The sequence below is a fragment of the Eutrigla gurnardus genome (assembly GCF_963514095.1).
Source record: "Eutrigla gurnardus genome assembly, chromosome: 3".
In the NCBI taxonomy this organism is placed as follows: domain Eukaryota; kingdom Metazoa; phylum Chordata; class Actinopteri; order Perciformes; family Triglidae; genus Eutrigla; species Eutrigla gurnardus.
This window is the reverse complement of record NC_139917.1, coordinates 9,728,447-9,749,051: the sequence shown is the minus strand read 5'-3', so window position 1 is coordinate 9,749,051 and position 20,605 is coordinate 9,728,447. Positions and strand designations below refer to the sequence as shown.

The following is a 20,605-nucleotide window of genomic DNA, read 5'->3' as shown; positions in this document are numbered from 1 at the left end:
AGCAGGTGAACGGCCGGACGCCAGGCCGGGAATGGACCGAGAGAGCGAGCTGGCGTTCTCCACGTGGTGTTTAACAGCGTGGCCCCGCCCCCTCCGAAACACACACCGGAGACTCATCAAGCCTGTGGAAAGAGATTGGAGACAGCGAGAGAAACACCACATACAACAAACAACCACACCCACTGGGGTCGTCACAATTATTGTAGTTTCTCCACCACAGACCCACGTCAATCTCCGGTGTCCATCATCAGCTGTCAACCATCAGCGGGCACATTATAATGACGTAGCTTAGTGAAAGTGTGGTCGTATTCTCTGAGCAACGTGGCTGTCTTTTCCTAAATCCTGATGCGTTCTCCCACCTTTCCTTCACCTCATGTTTTACCCTGAGGTTGAGGAAAAGGCGTCAAGTTACCTAAGTTTTGACTTTTCGCCCGAAACCCTCCCATTTGTTCTCTTTTTACTGAATCATGGTCTCCATCGCTTCCTGTTTGTTCAGTGTTTGAGTTATGTTGTTCTTGGTGTTTTGGTGGTTCACAAACTGCTGCACATCCTCACCAGAATGACAAAATGTTGTAGTTAGGTGTGTGTTTGTTTTGTCCTGCAGGGAGGAGTCAGAATTGGGTGGAGCCGCTGAAGAGAAACCCCGAGCTGCAACACCCGACACAAAAGTAGGGGGAGGTTCATTATGACGTCACCTGAGCATGTGATCATCAATGAGTCTTCATCCTCCTGCTTTTATGCTAATGGGGTATAGCGGGGGTAGTGTTAACAACAGCGTGCTATATGGCATGTAGTTTTAAAAAGAGCAAATTGAGTTGAGACTATATACAGTGGAAATGCAGCATTATATTATAGAATCCAACCCTGGACACTGCATTGACCCTGACTTGTTGTTTTTAATGGTCAGCCTCCTGCAGAAGCCCCACAACCCTCCAGACTGTCTCTTCCTTATAAGGTCATGAAGTCTCTGGACGGGGAAGCCTACAGAAATCTGGAGTTTGACGTCTGGCAGGACAGCTGTAAAGGTAAGAATTCAATCATGTCAGTTTAAAAGTTAAACCTATCAAAATATGGGAACACATTTATTTTTTTATATAAATGTTTTTATAATGAGCTAATATCTACTCAAGTAGACAGAATGACTGTAAATGAAGGTGATCAAGATTTGATTGATATGTTTAATCTGCTACTAAAAAGATGTTTTTAATCAATAATCAGATTCCAGTTTAACTGAGGTGTCTGTGTATGACTGACAGAGATGCAGAAGACGGACTACATGGTGTTTGCAGGGAGGCAGTACTTCCTGGGAGACAAGTGTCAGGTTGGTACAGCAGTGATGCTGTAACTACTAGTCCTAATACTCCATCAGGACCACTGACTGGAGTGTTGTCGTTTTGTCTCCAGTTCTGATTCGGTGACAACAGGAAATTGTCATCATTATACTTGAGTTGATTGATGAAATATTCAACTCAAGTGAATAAGCACATATTTTTACTGTTTAACTGATGACTGCTTCACACTCCAGTTATCAACTCTGTTTTGGACAAACATATCCTTTTGTCCTAACTCCTTTTGGTCTTTTTGTCCTGTTTTTGTCCAAATGTTACTGTCTGTTTCAGGGCTGTATGCTTATTTTTTTAAAGTGGTTGCACTGGTGCTAGCAAGTAAAAAAAATGTAGTGGCAGAAAAATTTGTAGCACACAGCATAGTATGGTCAAAACGTATTTATTCAAATATATAACAATATTATATATTGTTATTTTATATATATATATATATATATATATATATATATATATATGTGTGTGTGTATGTGTGTATGTGTGTGTATATATATATTTATATATATATTAGGGCTGTCAAAGTTAACGCGTTAATAACGTGTTAACGCAACATCCTCTTAACGCCGTTAATTTTTTTAACGCGCGATTAACGCTCGGTATTAAAAAAAAAAAAAAATGCGCATTGTATGATTTATGGCCGTCGGTGGCACCTGTAGTCTTGATCCAGAGGGAAGGTGCCTGTCCACAGGCAGCGGTGTTTCCCCGCGTCCCATTCATTGTCTATGTGAAAAGCCGTGCAAAGCATTCTGGTGGCGTTGCGGCGAATGTCGAGAGACGGCGCGCGAGTTGGCCGCTCCTCATTTGCCTCAAGTATTAGTCGAATCTACTTTATGCTAATCAGAGGCGCCGGGCTCGACTCGCCGCCTCGGGAACGCTCGCGAACGCTCGCAAAAAGTTGTTGTTTAAAGGAGAGCGCCTGTCAATCATCCTCTAGTGGCAGCCCACCAAGCGTGCAATACTGGGAAGCGGCGCGTCCACACGCGTTTAAAATCGATTTGTGAACGGCAAATTCACCTTCAAAAGACTGCCAGATGGTTCAGTCGATAAGACCAAAGTCATCTGCGCGTACTGTGGGTATGAAATGAGCTACCATAGAAGTACGTCCAGTCTGAGATATCACTTGCAAGCCAATGCACTTATATCCTAACTGTACTTATCTCCTGTTACACTATCTCCTGTGACATGTTCACTTTAATTGTTTGTGATATATTCTTATAACCCTGTTTTGATCCCATGTTTTGGTAAGGGGATATTTGAAGTGTTAAATAAACATTTTCATAAATCAAGTATATTTTGCCCTTATGTTGTTAAAAGTATTAAGAATATGAAAAAAATACATTAAGGTACATTTAGAAGAAGAAAAAAAAATGTGCCAAAAAATGCGATTAATTTGCGATTAATCGCGAGTTAACTATGGACAAAATGCGATTAATCGCGATTAAAAAAATCAATCTTTTGACAGCCCTAATATATATATATATATATATATATATATATATATATATATATATATATCACAAATAAAATGCATATGAACACATTTAACAAACATACAGTGAAATCTATCTATTTATTATTCATCTGTCATCTATCATTTATTTGTATCAAGCTAATCATTCAAGTACTACCAAGTACTGCAGGAAGTACCTTTTTTATTTTTGCTATGAAAGTTTATTTCCCTGTGACCGTGAAAGGGCATCTGACAACGTGTTCATGTTTAGTAGTTGCGTTCATTTGGTCAGTATATACTCTGAAATACATTTCCCTTGATGCATGGCTCCTCTGTCTTAACAAGACTCACTCATCCTTAGCAACCTATCGCAGTGCAAGTGGACTTGACTTGAACTGGATTTATCTTCACAATACTTTTTGAATGATTAAACTGTTGCATGCATAAAACTGCTTTTAAAAGTTATTGTTAAAACTAACAGTATTATTAGGTTCTCTGTATCAGCAAGTACTTAAATATTAGTACTTGTGTTGGTACAAAGATGGCATTGGTGCATCCCCAACTACAGTGATGCCAGTAACGCGTTACTGTGCTGGTGGCAACAAAGTGCTATCTTGCTACAAAAACACTACGTCAAATTTGAAGAAACATTTGGAGTCGCAGCAGTGCAGTCAAACTTACAGAGCGAGTCCCACCAGGTGGTACGAAGCAGACGTCCTGTTAAAAATGCACTTCCAATAAAGTGAGTTTTGGCAAAACCGGTCGTCTTTTATGTTGAGGCGGCGGGGGTGTTGTCGACAGCTGCTGAATGTAACTAATAAAGTAACTTGTATCTAACTTAGTTACTTTTTAAAGCAGTAATCCATAATCGGATTACCTTTTCAAAGTAACTGTGGCAACACTGCCCAACTGTTATACTTGTAGTATGTTTATATTTGTTTTGTTTCAGCCTCAGGTATCTGGATTGTTCTGTCTGTTGGTTTCAGGTGCGTCTGGAGCCAAAGGGGAAGTACTACAATGCCTTTATCCAGGAAGTGGGCACACACTCGTCTGCCGTCAACGTCTTCATCGAGGAGCTGGGAGAGAAGTAAACCACGACTTCAGTCTGAACCAGTGGGTTCTGTGAGTGTATTTAATGTTAACATGTCCGTCCCTGTCTCAGACACCTGGTTCCTCTGACTGACCTGAAACCAGTGAATCCAGTTCCTGCCTGGAATGTTGCTGTTCCCACCAGAAAAGGAGACCTGGGTATGTTGATGCTGAGATCCACCAGACCCTTCTCAAGCTTCTGGTCCTTAGACTACTGTTCCCCTTGTCTCTTCTGTCAGACTCAGACTCTCGTGGTCAGCGACATCACCACCGCCATCGGTACTTCAGGAAGTCTCGTGGCAGCAGTGGTGTGAAGGGGGCGGAGTTGCTGATGCCACCACCATCCTCCTATGGAGGCCCTGCTCCCTCTGCCCTGCCTCCCCGCTTCCAGCCAGCAGGCCACCCCCGCCCGCCCCCTCCCCTGTCACCAGGAGCCATGACCTACGACCCCTACGCCCCCCCACACCATCACCACCCCACAGCTAGACCTGCTCGCTACGGAGCCTCTAGGTGAGTATGTTACCTGTAACCAACACCTGAAATGTTTGCTCAGCACTTACTGGTAAATGGACCTGGGCCTGCATTTCTATAGCGTTTTTCTGGTCATTTCATCCACTTTACACTACATTCAGTCAGTATTCACCCATATACACAAATACATACACTGATAGCAGAGGAGCTGCCTGCACATGGGGATTTAATCTAATCTAATACACACAGTGAGGGGGGCCAATTTGGGGTTAATTATCTGTCAAGTGCAGGGCTGTAATGGTAAATCAGAGGTGGGGAAACCACCTGATATCTGTGATCAGATGGCCCGCAATGCAGTAAGGCAGACCTGGATATACCACACGGCATAGGCCTTTATTTTGTACCATTTCAGACATCGGTGTCAAAATTGTTAGTTATGATGATATTGTGGTCATTGTTGAATGTTCATTTTGTGAAAAGAAATGGGAGACTACCTGCAGTCTTATTACCCAATGTTTTTATCCTATGCACATGTGACCATTAGACTGTACCAAGGACATCACTGAGTGCTCTCTCATGCCTTCACAGTCACTACATCCACTATCCGTTATTAAAAGTAATGTTGAAGAAGATTCCAGGATTAATACATCTATTGTAGTTTTAGGTGTTTATTTAATCAAAATAAAACTGCATCAAACATCAGCTGGCCTACAAAAAGAGATCAACCAACTGTGTCCTCGTACAGAAAACAAAGGTCAGAGCAGGTCTGTTTAGTAAAACAAAGCAAACTCAATAAATGACAGCTCTCTGGGAACCACAAGTAATTACATTACAGAAAAATGCAACATTTTAGGCTTTCCTCCTCTTTGTTACTCGTATTCCCTACGAAGTGATGAAATGCACCAACATCATCTTTATGATAGCTGCCATGGGCAGTGATTGGTCACAGATACGTACCATAATGCAGCGCAAAAAAATATTTAGGAAGACTTAAACGGCATGTAAACGTGGATAAACTAATTTACACGCATAAACGACACTCGGATCCGATAAACACTATTTGGAGGTGTGTAAGACCAGACTCAGGATTTCACTTGTTCTTCAATGTAATTGACCAGTAAACAAGAAAGCTGAAAAACCTTAACATATAAAAAATAAAATGTAAATAAAGTTCAGTATTTTCCATCAAATACAACAAAGTACATTTAATAAGGCAACGTGTATGTATATATTTTAAACATACATTAACCATTATTTCGTTATTTATCAGCCCAGCTATATACTGTGCAAATTAGGCATTGAATAAACAGAACACCAGTTCTACTTTTAGAACCATTTACTTTTAAATCAACCTGTTTTTGCCTTGTTTTAACCTACATCATTCTATACAGATTTTATACATGACATGTATTTATATCACAATTTTAACTAAATACTCATTCTTCAAATAAAACTATTTTACTGTAGATTTGCATAACCATTTCTGAACAGAAATACTTAGTCTTCTTATACACAAACTACATATTTGCCCCTTGCATTTCATTGAAGCTAAATTCACTATACTCTCTACTAATACGTATACACTCCATCAATGTACACATCTTTAACCAAGGTTTATGGAATGGTTTAAACCAGGGGTTTTCAAAGTGTGGGATAGTGGGCCTCCCCTAAGAGAACTCAAAAGCCGGCGCGCCCCCCCCATTATTATTACTTTTATTAATGTTATTGATGTTGCTCTGTATGTTCCACGCAGGCTTAAAAAAAAAGGTTTCATCTTAAACATGTTTGTAAGTTCTTAAACATTTTATATATGTTATGTAGATATTATTTATATTATATTTAAAACATTTTAAACATCTTTTTTTTTTCTTTGTGTATGTTTTTAACATCTTTTTAAAACACATTTTAACATCTTTGTTTTTTACGTTTTCCCACATTTTAACACCTTTGTGTGTTTCTAAACATATTTTGAATACATTTAAACATCTTTTTGTTAAACGTATTCACTTAAAAAAAACACAATTTTACTTTTCAACTGATTTTTTAAACACATGTTCACTCATCCGACGTTATCATTTACATTAACATTAACGCTTACATAGTGGGCTGAAACACTGCACACAACACATTTGCTCACCTCTATTTTAGTGGGAACAATGAGTCTGTGTCTTTGATGCGCACAGACGGTTGATGCGCTGTGGAAAGGAATAAACGCAGATCATCCTCTACCCGCAGCCGTGACCGGTACTTGCTTTTAATCATTGTCAATGCGGAAAATCCACACTCACACAGGTAAGTGGAGGTGAAGGGGATGAACACTTTCACAGCCTTTTTGGTGAGGTGGGGGAACTCGCCAGAAGTTTGCAAGTGAACTCTCCGCGCCGACTAAAATCGCACGCGGTCCGCTAGAAAAACCAAACTTTAAATAATCAGGGTCATACTTCCTCTGTTTTCTGCTCGCCTCTGTACTCACTCTCACTTTCACCTGAGGTACTAAAAATCGATCCATTTTCAGCTGTAGTTGCTGTAGTTAGCTGTAGTTAACAAGATGATAGAATTTTTTCCTTTCTTTTCGCGCCTCCCCTGAAGTCCTCTCGCGCCCCCCTGGGGAGGCGCGCCTCACACTTTGAAAACCGCTGGTTTAAACAGCTTAATGAACTAAAAAAAGATTTGAGCCAATTGTAATGGCAGCTGCTAAGTTTACCCATGTACAGCAATGTTAAACTTTATTAACAGACAATACATTTTGTTTGCCCATAGACACGGACTACTACGTAGCAAGTGATCACATTTAAAACGGTCTCCAGAGTCCAGTAAAGAGACGTACCGGTAGCCCTGTTGATCTTTTCCTTTTCCGATGTGTTTTTAATTCTGTGATTCTTTAGCGATTTCTTTCTTCTGCTGTCCTTAGCTGCGTTGCAAACAACTGAACAAACTTGCGTTGCTTATTAGAGATGCACTGATCCAGTTTTTTTCCAATCCGATACCTGGGCTGAGCATATCGGCCGATACCCAATACCGATCTGATACTACTGTTGAATGAATGAACCGTATACCTTGCCATGTGACATTGCCACAGATATGAATGTACTTAATATTATTTATTAACAAATAACAAAATGTACATTAGCAGTAGGGCTGGGCGATAAAACGATAAAGATACATATCGCGAAATAACTTTTCCTCGATGGAAATATGAGACACGCTCGATACAATTTCGATAGAATTCATTCGTCCATGTTTTGACGGACATAACGCCTGGTCCACACTGGACGCGGAAGCGCCGCGGCGCGGTGCGCCGGATGGCTCATGCTGCAGCATTAAAAGATCTTCAGATTCGGATATTATGTCTACTGGTATTTCATTGCCAACTCTCACCTGCACTAGACTAAACTGGTATTTCAGTTGCAACGACAGAGCCGAAAATCGCGAGCGATCCGCGCACCCCCGTTCAGACCAGACGCGTATTTCTCCGCGGCGGTCAACAAGCGCTTCTGCTCAGCTGTTGTTCATTCAGAGCTATTTTTTCCCATTAAACCCCATAAAATTAATACGCCATGTTTCTGTAACCAAGAAGTTTGTACACTTCTTGTATTTATCCGTTCTCTCTCTCTCTGAGCGAGAGAAAGAGAGCGAGAGAGAGAGGGACACACACACAGACAGAGAGTGTGTATGGTAGAAGACAGTAGTAGTGCAGATATACCGTTGAAATACACATTTTTTTATCTCCTCTTCACATTTATTAAATGTATTGTCTCTTCCTGTTTCCCAGTGCGAGTTGAGATACACAAATATGATCGCGTTTGTCAATCGCGGTATTTTATTTTGAAAATTGCTTTTATTTTGAAAATTGACCGGATTGTTTCGTGTTTCTCCGTGTGATTTCCTGCCAGAATTGACGCGTTCACTCGCGGCACGCGCAAAAAATAGAGCAGACACCGAAACGATCGCTTCACGGCGCGGGAGGGCCGCGCGTATTCGCGGCGCGGGAGGGCCGCGCGTATTCGCGGCGCTCCGCGTCCAGTGTGAACGACACCATAGCTTAACAGGGGCGCCGAATGGAAGCGGGCTCCGCTACGCGTCTATTCGCGGCGCTTCCGCGTCCAGTGTGAACCTGGCGTAAGAATAGCCAATCATAATTAAGTAGCGCTGCACCGAACCAATCATGCTGGAATAGAGCCACGTCAAGTTAGGTTGACGCACACAGCACACGTAATAGTAATTTGATTTATATATCGTGATATATATCGATATCGACTGATATGAAAAAAAATATCGTATTGGGATTTTTTCCCCATATCGCCCAGCCCTAATTAGCAGCTTGTAACACTTGTAACCATGTAAAGTGCACTGCAAACAGATATTTTAAAATGTAATATAAAATATAGCAGCTGCCTGAAACCAAACAAACAATGGCTTAATTAACCGGCGCTTGTTCCATGTTGCTCTGTTTGCTCATCACTCGCTGCTGTGTGTGTGCTCTGCGTGATGACATAACCAGCGTTGCAAACATAGAATTGAAGTGACTAGATCGCTGTCACTGTATAGCTGTGTATGATATTAATAAAAATGAAATGACTGGATCGAAATGCTGGATCGGCCTCATTCATCCGATATCCGATCCAGCTAATTAGTCAACATTGGAGCCGATATCCGATCCGAATATCTCTATTGCTTATATTGTCTGGGGTTTATGGCGTGTGCTGCTGATTGGTCCAATTGCGCTCACCTGCTGAGGCGCGCTATTGAGCAGCACAAGGATCCGCGCAAGGACACTTATGCATGCAGACTAGAGGAGCTGGCAATCGAACCGCCAATCTTCTGACTCGCTCTACGTCTGGGCCAAAGCCACCCAGTCAAAAAAATAGGTCATATTGATAACTGTGTGTGTGTGTGTGTGTGTGTGTGTGTGTGTGTGTGTGTGTGTGTGTGTGTGTCATTGATTTTGGTCAGAAGCTCCACCCGTTTCCTGAATCGTCACCTGATTGGTCCACAGTTGACCTATTACCACCCTGGCAGACGATATTACCACGACTACGAGAACTACGCCTTCCGGTCACGGTAAACAATGCACAATCTCTGAACATGATGTTGGGTCAACCTTTAAGTATTGGTAAACTTTAACTTTTGTTGCCATTAGTCATCAAAAGTGACACAATGAAGTAAAGATATAGTAGGCCACATGACACAAACTAACCTTAACAATGTGATTACAGCAGACAAAACCAAGCAAGGAACTTATCCACACGTCATTATTTGATCTCACCTTTAAACCAATACCTGAAGTAATGACAGGTAAATTTGTTCAGTCGCAGTCGCCGTCATGTGGCGACGGCTCTGAATAAAGAGTGTCAGTTTGGTTTCCCTGCGGAGACGGGGGAGGAGCCGTCTGATCTGGATGCAACCATCACGTACTACCAGCTGGACAACGCCAGCGACGCTGTCTTCCCTCCACTACCGGTAAGACACCAGATGATACAGTGAAGGGTAAAACTTTATTATTGTGATAATGGATGGCGTTAATATAGACTTGACTCAACTCTGAGACTCAGAATGTCGGAGTCATGTGACACAATGTTGGAGACTCGGACGTGACCTTGATCACTTGGATTTTACTTTGGAAACCTGCTTATGATTTGGCGAGTCATCATCACTTTGACTGAAACTCTGACTTCAGAGACATGAACTTTGTGGATAGATCCAGAGACCTGTGGTCCTACTATAAAGGTAAGCGATCCAGAGACCAATTGATGTTATTTATACACTCACTGGCCACTTTATTAGGTACACCTTGCTAGTACCGGGTTGGACCCCCTTTTGCCTTCAGAACTGCCTTAATCCTTCGTGGCATAGATTCAACAAGGTACTGGAAACATTCCTCAGAGAGTTTGGTCCATGTTGACATGAAAGCATCACGCAGTTGCTGCAGATTTGTCGGCTGCACATCCATGATGCGAATCTCCCGTTCCACCACATCCCAAAGGTGCTCTATTGGATTGAGATTTGGTGACTGTGGAGGCCATTTGAGTACAGTGAACTCATTGTCATGTTCAAGAAACCAGTCTGAGATGATTGGCGCTTTATGACATGGCGCGTTATCCTGCTGGAAGTAGCATCAGAAGATGGGTACACTGTGGTCATAAAGGGATGGACATGGTCAGCAACAATACTCAGGTAGGCTGTGGCGTTGACACGATGCTCAATTGGTACTAATGGGCCCAAAGTGTGCCAAGAAAATATCCCCCACACCATTACACCTCCACCACCAGCCTGAACCGTTGATACAAGGCAGGATGGATCCATGTTGTTGACGCCAAATTCTGACCCAACCATCCGAATGTCGCAGCAGAAATCGAGACTCATCAGACCAGGCAACGTTTTTCCAATCTTCTATTGTCCGATTTTGGTGAGCCTGTGCGAATTGTAGCCTCAGTTTCCTGTTCTTAGCTGACAGGAGTGGCACCCGGTGTGGTCTTCTGCTGCTGTAGCCCATCCGCCTCAAGGTTTGACGTGTTGTGCATTCAGAGATGCTCTTCTGCATACCTCGGTTGTAACGAGTGGTTATTTGAGTTACTGTTACCTTTCTATCAGCTCAAACCAGTCTGGCCATTCTCCTCTGACCTCTGGCATCAACAAGGCATTTGCGCCCACAGAACTGCCGCTCACTGGATATTTTCTCTTTTTCGGACCATTCTCTGTAAACCCTAGAGATGGTTGTGCGTGAAAATCCCAGTAGATCAGCAGTTTCTGAAATACTCAGACCAGCCCGTCTGGCACCAACAACCATGCCACGTTCAAAGTCACTTAAATCACATTTCTTCCCCATTCTGATGCTCGGTTTGAACTGCAGCAAATCGTCTTGACCATGTCTACATGCCTAAATGCATTGAGTTGCTGCCATGTGATTGGCTGATTAGAAATTTGCGTTAACGAGCAGTTGGACAGGTTTACCTAATAAAGTGGCCGGTGAGTGTATATTGTAAATGGACCTGCATTTCTGGTCTCTTAAACCACACAAGATGCTTTGCAAGATGCTTTACACAACATTCAGTCTTCCTCCTTGTTTTATTTGGTAAAAATTATTCAATTCTATTTTTTATGTTTGATGATAAAGTATTTAACTGAAACCATTTAGATATTTGTTCCATATCCATGTTTGCAACTGAGACAAGGGGTTGGAAATCACATTGGTGACATCCGCAAACAGTATAGGAAGGTAAGGTGGAAGATACAGAAGCAAGGTCTTAGAATACTAGAACAGTTGAATACTAGAACAGTAGAGGTCCCAGAGTAGACCCTTGTGACACTCCATATGTTAACCTGGCTCTGGAGGATGCCAGACCATTAGCAACCACATATTGCTCTCTATCAGTTACATAACTGTACAACCATTTAAGGGTCTGTCCATGGTAAACATAATGTCTTAATTTGGAGATTAGAATTTCATGATTTATCGTATCAAAGGCTTTGCTTATATCCTTTTTTTGCCTTATTATTGCCTTTTTTGTGCCTTTTTTGCCTCTTTTATTGAGTGGACAGCGTGAGAGTGCAAGGGGGGGAGAGAAGGGGACGACATGCAGAAACGGCCACCGGGCAGATTCGAACCCGGTGCAGTGAGGACTTAGCCATCAGTATATGGGGCGCCAGCTCTACCACTGAGTTATTTGCGCACCTGGCTTTGCTTGTATCTAAAAATATGCCAAGATAGCATATTCATTGTTATTCATAGCTGTATGCATTTTATCAACCAGTTGTAATAGTTATGCAAGTATAACAATTCTTTCTGAACCCATATTGATGTTCATAAAGGATATTTCTTTAATTCAAGTGTGATATTATTCACTTACAAACCATTTTCTCCAGAATCTTAGAGAAATAAGGCAAAATAGATATAGGACGATCATTAGTGAAGCTTCTAGGATTTAAAGAGAGGAATGACATTGGCAACTTTAATGCTTTTAGGAACAACTCTGGTTTCCATAGACTTCCCCCACCTCAGCAGGAGCCTTGGCGTTTCCTCAACTGCCTACCTCTTGGACCCCCTCCCCCCCCCCTTTGACACCTCTCCATCCTGTCAACAGAATGTTTTAGAGGCAGAATCCCCACAAAGCAGCTCCTCCACCCTGAAGTACCATGCTGATCAGCTGTCTTCAATGTTCAGACAACACCTTGCTGGAGACATGCCATGTACCAGCCTGCTTTAAATCCTCCACCATCATCCCCCTCCCCTCAAAAAACAAGTCCCACAGAACTCAAAGACTGCAGACCCTCTTCCTTGATCTCTGTGGTCATGAAGTCCTTTGAGCACCTTGTACCACTCCTGGACTCCCTGCAGTTTGCCTACAGAGCCAACAGGTCAGTGGACAATGCAGTAGGCAACGTGGCACTCCACTTCATCCTACAGCGCCTGGACTCGGCAAGAACCTAAGCCAGGATCCTTTTATGTGGCTTTCAGCTCCGCCTTCAACACCATCATCCCGACCCTGCTACAGGACAAGCTCTACCAGCTGCACATGCCCGACTAAGCCGAAGCAGCATGTGAAGCTGGGGAAGCACATCTCTGTACACAAACAGCTGCACCTCCATTGACCAGTCCGTCAAGCTCCAGAAGTTTGTGGATGACACCACTTTCAGTTGGCTGATCTCTGGTGGAGATGAGACTGCATACAAATGGGAGATCGACCACTTTTCAAAATTCTGCCTGCTTAATTTTTTGGTAATTTTCTCCCTGTGGTATCGAAAATGGTATCAAGTATTTTTCTGGGTTTCGGTATCAACGTACAAATTCTGCATGCCTCCAGAACACTGAGGCAAGCAGAGAAGATCATGGACGGTCGCTCCTACCCTGGACATATACTTTTCAAAACTATCTCCTCCAGCAAGAGGCAGAGGATTGTCAAGACCAAAACCTCTCACCACAAAAGACGGTTCCTTCCCATCTGCAACTGGCCTCATTAACAACGAGGCCTGGGAACCCCACTGATATGCACAATCAGAATTTGTCTATACTGAGAAGTACTATACAATACTATTTTGCACAACCCCATATACTGTATTTTTACACATTCCAACTGTCAATTGTCCATAATTTATTATTATAGTATGGCTAAATTGTCTAATTAATTTTTATAGTAATTCCTCTATTTGTATTATATGTTCTTGACTGCAGTACTTTGCTTTATTGTTTGTTCTTTTTAACTATTGTGCGCACTGAACACCAAGGCAAATTTGTGGAAATGACCTTGGCAATAAACTCCTTTCTGATTCTGGTATGTTGATTTACAGGCCTCTTGACACCTGAGACTGTTATAAACTATTGTTACACTGACATTGACAGGATACAAACATTTACTATGGATGTAATATGATCTCCTCAGGTTCCGTCGGTGGCACCGCCTCCCTCCATGGGAGCCCCACCTCCTCCACCTGGCTCCTCCTACAGAGTTCAGAGAGGCTCTGGGCCCCTAACATCCGCACCTCCGCCTGGAAACACCCCCACCTGTTCATCAGAGGAGGACCAGGAGGGCACAAGCACTGTGGAGGACCAGGGTGAGGAAGAAAACCTATTATTCAGCTCATTTGCGGAGAGATCTGGTTCTTTATTCCTGATTTTATGATTATATTTGAATATATTGTAGTCTGCTGCTCCCTGTCACTGGCAATCTCTCCCTTTCTCTTGTGGAAAACTCTGCAGGAAGTTTTATTTATGGTAACTTGGTTATTGAGCTGGGTGTAAGTAGGCAGCAGAACCAGGGAAATATGCTGATTGTCCAAAGTGGGCTTTGTACTGGTTTTTCCAGTAGTTCTGTAAACATGCAATGTGATTCATATACGTGTTTTTGTCAGCTGAGTACACAGAGGATTACATCTACGTCACACAGGGTGAGTAACATTATCGGACTGTAGAAAGTATTTACAAAAAAGGAACTATCCAGATGAAATTACTTAAGTCTGAATGTTAACCATTTCAGATCAGAACTACCAGACCACAGGTGGTTACCCTGCTGCTGAGCCCTCCACAAACCAGGTAACACACCTGACCTCTGAACTGCTGGACGTTAGTGTCCCTGTTTATAGTGATTCAATCAAAATCATATTGGGTTTGGGATGCGGCATTTCAAATAAAAAAAATTAACCAAAAAGAAAGGAGAGAATCCCTCATCACTCATTTTATTGTGTAGGTTATAATTTTGTAGATCTTTTCAGAAACATGCCAAATGGTGATTACATCTACAACAATGGAGGGATGTTTCTTTGGCTGTTTAATGGAGATGTAGATCTGTCATGTAACCTGTGAGGATGGAGGAAGTTGAGTAGCTGGTTAAGTCCATCCATCCATCCATTTTCTCCAATTATCCGGGTTTGGGTTTTCGGGGCAGCAGGTTGAGGAGGGCACCTCAGACCTCCCTCTCCCCAGCACTCGGACTTGGAGGTGCACCCCCTCATCCCAACTGCTTTCCACTCTGCTGCAAACCACCCCAGTGTGTGCTGCAGGTCACGTTCTGAAGGAGCTAACGGAACCACATCATCTGCAAAAAGCAGGGATGCACTGGGCAAGATGAGCTCTTCCTGGGGTGGGAGATGCTTGGGTTTACCGGCTTACCCAAGTACACTTGTGAACCTCCCTGTGGTCTAACATGGTGTTTTTTATGGCCAATCCATGACCAGGACAGAAGTCTAACAACAACCACTCGGGTCCACTCAGGTTCAGATCAGGCAGGCTGTTCCTCCAGATTACTTCATCATTGCTCACGTCAGCGTTGAAGTCCACCAGCAGAACTATAGAGACCTCGTCGCGAGAGTCCAAGAAGGCCGGGTACTCTTGAGCCGATGTCTGGTGCATATGCACATACAACAGCCTTCCAGAATTTCCTCTCAGAAACAACATAATTCTTTTCAACATGTCATACAAAGTATGGATAGTGTTTCTGCTAAACCAATGGTTCTGAAACTTTTTTGGGGCCAGGGACCCCTTACAGGGGAGAACATTTTCCAAGGACCCCCTCTGGGCTTTCTCTGAAGTTGTGGCAAACTTCACCATCTGTGTTTTCTGGCAGGTGTATTCCTCGCCCTTTCTACTAAAAAAGCAGGACTAGAACACGCTCATGATTTTCAGAGTCAATACATGTTCAAAATCCCAACATCACCGTTACAGCAACAGTGGCGAGAAAAACCTGCCCTAATAAAGTTTTAGGCAGAAATGTCATGCAGACCAGGGTCTTGGGTTCCAACTGTGCTTGGTGTTGGTTAGATCTTTCGGAGATGGGAAAGGCACTGAGAGACATTGTGGAGAAATGTTTGTAAGCAAGATGGCACCAGTGTGTTGGTCGGCCTGAAGTCAGCTTCTACCTGTTCAACTACCCGTTTGCTGTTCTATCTGTCTTCGTTTTTTCTGCTGTTTCTTTGGCATTGCTCCGATGCATTACGGACTTATGATCGCCAAATACTCCTGCATATCCGAGGATCACTGGAGGTCCAAAGCAGAGGATGCCTTGGCTCTTTCGACAGAGGCCACCCAGTGTTTATCCACCCTGACGTGGAATGCGTCCACCGACTACCCTGCTGTATCTCTCGCCGCAAGAAGCGTCGCGGGAAGAGAGGCAGACGCGGCAGCATTCGGGTGAGGATTAGGAGTGAGGCAGGTGTTTTCCCTGTGCAACCATGTCACTGATGGCCTTCCAGTTCAGAGCGCAGAGACCTCCATCTAGCCCAACGATCGTGGGACCTGAGATACTCCTGTCATCTCCTCATCTCTGTCTGGATGGGGGATAATTTCCTCCAGCTAATCAATGACAAATGGAAGTAATCATATTAACCCCTCCAAATCTAAACAAAACATATTAACTAACCTGGGTAGTCTGACCCCATTCACAAAACCATTTGCTAAAAATCTGGCTACAATTTTTGATTCTGAGCATTGCTTTAATGAGCAAATCTCCATAGTGAAAAAACGCTTCTACCAGCTCAGAATCATCTCTAAAATAAAACACTCCCTGTCATATCACAATCTGGAAAAAGTTATTGATGCCTTTACAACATCACGGCTGGATTACTGTAACTCCCTCTACCCTGGTCTCCCCAGTCCCTCATATCATGCCTCCAAATGGTCCAGAATGCAGCAGCAAGACTGTTGACTGGGTCAAAAAAGTGGGATCACATCACACCTGTCCTTGCATCCCTTCACTGGCTGCCAGTACACCATTTTAAGATTGCACTGATGGTGTTCAAAGCCCTCAATGGCCAGGCCCCATCTTACATCTTAGACCTCGTACACCCCCACTCAGCCACTAGGTCCTTAAAGTCCCAGTCGGCAACATTTTTGTTGATCATATACACTGAAGCCGACACTATGCTCCGATAGAACAACATAAATCATCTGGTTTTAGAAAAAAAAGCGCACCTCTACGTGCACGTAGAGCCTGTTGTTTGTTTTGCAAAAAATCGACAGAGCCCGGATCATGCTGTCCAATCAACACGCAGGGCTGTGTTCGTGCACACACAGAGCCCCTCCCCCCTTGGGTCGTTCCACTATCACAGGGGGGAGGCGGAGGGAAGGAGCAACAAGCTTCCAATTCCTCGGTTAAAAACCGAAACGAGGAGGTCCAAAACAACCAAGGAAAAGAAAACACCGGTGGAAAAAAAGAGATTGCGACGGTGCCCGTGATAAAACCAGAGTCAACATCGGACCCGCGTTTCAAAGTTGGCGTGATCTAAGGGATTTCAAAGGGCACAAAGTCAAGGGGAAGGAGCTTGGTCGTCGTGGGGGAGGAGCGCGAGAGTTGTAAACATTCAAAATCTCACAGAGAGAAAGGGTCTTCTCCACATCCCCTGCTCCAGACTGAAACAAAAAGGTGACAGGGCCTTTGCAGTTGCGGCTCCACGCCTCTGGAACCAACTGCCACCACACATACACGACTCAATTTCTGCCTTTAAATCAAGGCTCCGAACCCGTCTTTACACCCTTGCTTTCTCCCCCCTTAATCATCTTACCTCTGCACACCTTTGTTAGTATGTGGATGTTTGTGTTTTATGTGTATTTTTATTCAGCAATGTTATTTTTACTTGTTGACCTTCTTAATGCACTATGTACAGCACTTTTGTCAGTGTGAACTGTTATAAATGTGCTTTATAAATACATTTTATTGACTTACTAGAAATAGAAATATAGTTTTGCAGTTATCTTTAATTGGGTCACGTTAAAACATTAGTTTTAACAACCTATGATTAATACTGCCGAAAAAACGACATTGACATTGTTGACTTGAAGGTGTGATGATCAGCTCACATGATCTATGACATCATGAAGCTCAGAGCTACAATGATGGAGACAAAGATGTTTCTCTTATAGCACGAACAGGAAGGAGAAACTGCCGACTCCCCGCCGAGACCAGAGATGAACTACAGCTACACACAGCAGGTACAGAACGCTGATCTCAGTCTCATCCAAGTCCCGTCGTCGTCACCTCAGTCTCATCCAAGTCCCGTCGTCGTCACCTCAGTCTCATCCATGTCCCGTCGTCGTCACCTCGGTCTCATCCATGTCCCGCCGTCGTCACCTAGGTCTCATCCAAGTCCCGTCGTCGTCACCTCCGTCTCATCCATGTCCCGTCGTCGTCACCTCAGTCTCATCCATGTCCCTCGTCGTCACCTCCGTCTCATCCATGTCCCGTCGTCGTCACCTCAGTCTCATCCATGTCCCGTCGTCGTCATCTCAGACCACCTCCCTGAGGAGGTCTGAGATGGGTACGGTTCTGTGTTGCGGTCTGCTTTACCTGGTCATTGTAAACGCAAAGCCCTCCAGTTTCACTTCGCCCTTTGCCATTGTATTTTAGCCCTCTAGGCTTCTGTTAGCGGCATACCGTCAGATCAGCCAACGATTCATTCAGGGAAAATATGAAATCCGAATATCGGCTTTAACAGTTTCTAGTCGCCGATCCATGTTGTGAACAGCAAATAAGTGTTGGAGTCATCAGGAGATGCCGGTTTCTGATTGGCTACATAACAGAGCTAATGGCTAACGTTCACGGAGGTCACATTGAGTTACATTATGATGTGTTCAGGCTCTATTGAGTAACAAATAGCATTGGGAGATATTTTTAACGTTATCATGATGTGGTCAAATGTGTGTGTATGTAAAATGAAGATTGTGGCGCAGATCAACCCAGTTGTTTGAAGGAGATGTTTTCACATGAATGTAAAATAGATATTTTCGAGGGAATGTATGAGAAAAAGCTCGGAGTTGTTTCTGTCTGGAAGCGACACTAAACATCACATAATTGAAGGAGAAATCATTAACTTTAATGAACTATAGAAGCCCCATCAGAGCTGAGGTGGACCAGAAACGGAACCGAGTCCTCTTTTCAAATGACCTGATAATGTGAAAGCAAATAGAACTGAGTTCCTTTTCTGCCGGTCCACTTTAAGGGGACTGAGTTTGGTTTGTTTAGAGAGAAGTGTGTGTGTGTGTGTGTGTGTGTTCTCTCCAGGTAGTGAAGCCATTGGCAGTCATCTGCTCCTCACCTTCCTCTTCCTCCTCCTCACCTTCTTCTCCATCATCACGTGTTCCTGTAGCTGCTCACCTGCCAGCAGCCACACAGACACGTTCAGGTACACACACACACACTCGGGTACACACACACACAATCTCTGCTTAATGGTGATGTTTTCTGTTCTTAGTCGCCATGGCGATTCCAGCTGCTTCTCCCTGGTCGGTGAATGAGATGGGTGAGCCTCTCTGCGCCATGGTGGCTCCACCCCATTACTCCTATGACCCTAACGGCAGTGATTTACCCCGAGGTCAGAGGTCAACCAACGTAGCGTGTCAATTCCTGCTGCAGCTTTCTGTCTCACTGTTTCTTTTTAATCATTTGTGTGCGTGTGTGCAGACTGCAGAGTCCTCCAGTATTACTTCAACTTAGGAGTCCAGGTAAGAGACAATGTTGTCTTTTATAAACTGAGCTATCTTTGCCCCCCATTCAAGGTGTCAGATCGTTAAGTTAGTAACTGAAGCTCGAAATCAGAATGTTTCCTTAATGTTTCACCCCTCCTCAGTGGTACCATCAGAGCTGCTGGCAGCAGCAACAGCAGCAGGCGCACCCCGCCACCTCGTCTGAGGCCTCCTACCCCTACCAGCACTACTCCTACTATCTGAGCCAGGACACCCCCCTGCATGGTAAGTGGGTAACTGCTGGTACTGATACAAATGTTGACATACTAAATGGGGTTGAGGAGTTTAAGCATTCAAGAAAAGATGAGAACAAAAATGACAAACACAATTAGTTTATTATTATTATTATTATTGTTAATAATAATAATAATAATAATAATAATATAAGTGGGTGACTATTCCTCAGCCTTCCTTGGTGTTTTGGTTTTGACCCCGTTCACATACGTCGCCACTCGCCCATCTCTGAGCAACAACTGTCAATGAATGTGAATGTGTTCTAGCAGAATGTGGCCAGGACAGGCGATGCGATGTGGTCGATCGGAGATAAAATAATTTTAACTTTCTGCGATGCGAGTGAAGCGAGTACCAAGCGAGTACCAATTACAATGTAGAATAGAGATGATTGACAGTTGCCGTCAACAGAGAATTCCAAAGAGAGTTGACGCTTGAAGTCGCCGCCGGCGGCAGTTTTTTTTTTTTTACCAGCAAGTAGAATTCAGCGAGAAAGCGACGGGCGAGTAGCGACGTATGTGAACGGGGCTATATGCGCATGCACTGTCAAACTCGCCGGCTGGGGGGGGGGTGCTTAGCAACACACAACACACCTGAGGGGTATTCCATCAAACTCGCTAAGCGCAAAGCCGGGCTAATTTCGATAATCCTCGCTACCTTTAGCGAGAGTTGCGTTCCATCAACGTGACTTGAGGCACTCTCCGCTAAGTAACCATGGGAATTTATCCGACCAAACTAGCCTGCTCCGGGGCAGGCTAACAATCAGGCTTACTTTAGCGGGGGTTTCAGAGAAGTCCGTCTGTCGGAAACAACTTTACCAGCAGAAGGTTCCGCCAAGCCTAGTCCTCGTGATTTCGTCACGTCAAAGACCAAAATTACCAAAATTACATATATGAAGTACAAACAGACTATATTTTCATCAAGCGTCTAAGAATACATGCTTGCAATTAAAAAAATATGAATAAATCATTTATTTTCTTTAACACCGACTGGCCATATCATTGTCTAAAGCCCCCAGTTGGGTGAGTGGTGATGCTCCTGCCCCCGAATGTGGGTATCCCAGGTTTGGCTTGT

At 43.6% G+C, this 20,605-nt stretch overlaps 1 protein-coding gene across 3 annotated transcripts in view; it reads left to right on the top strand.

The window, feature by feature from the left end:
- The window catches only part of alg13 (ALG13 UDP-N-acetylglucosaminyltransferase subunit), a gene marked incomplete at its 3' end in the record, with an annotated part of 41,189 nt that overhangs the window by 16,770 nt on the left and 3,814 nt on the right, over positions 1-20,605 (top strand). For 2 of the 3 annotated variants that reach the window (XM_084005313.1, XM_084005311.1), the window contains exons 8-23: positions 605-668; positions 908-1,025; positions 1,257-1,321; positions 3,780-3,880; positions 3,956-4,041; positions 4,122-4,392; positions 9,307-9,414; positions 9,663-9,813; positions 13,731-13,902; positions 14,200-14,235; positions 14,325-14,380; positions 17,702-17,770; positions 18,840-18,960; positions 19,030-19,149; positions 19,239-19,279; positions 19,405-19,525. In XM_084005313.1, the coding sequence (XP_083861439.1) occupies positions 605-668; positions 908-1,025; positions 1,257-1,321; positions 3,780-3,880; positions 3,956-4,041; positions 4,122-4,392; positions 9,307-9,414; positions 9,663-9,813; positions 13,731-13,902; positions 14,200-14,235; positions 14,325-14,380; positions 17,702-17,770; positions 18,840-18,960; positions 19,030-19,149; positions 19,239-19,279; positions 19,405-19,525 (1,700 nt within the window). The remainder of the gene's footprint in view (positions 1-604; positions 669-907; positions 1,026-1,256; positions 1,322-3,779; positions 3,881-3,955; positions 4,042-4,121; positions 4,393-9,306; positions 9,415-9,662; positions 9,814-13,730; positions 13,903-14,199; positions 14,236-14,324; positions 14,381-17,701; positions 17,771-18,839; positions 18,961-19,029; positions 19,150-19,238; positions 19,280-19,404; positions 19,526-20,605) is intronic. The other variant, XM_084005312.1, reaches the window with a different exon arrangement.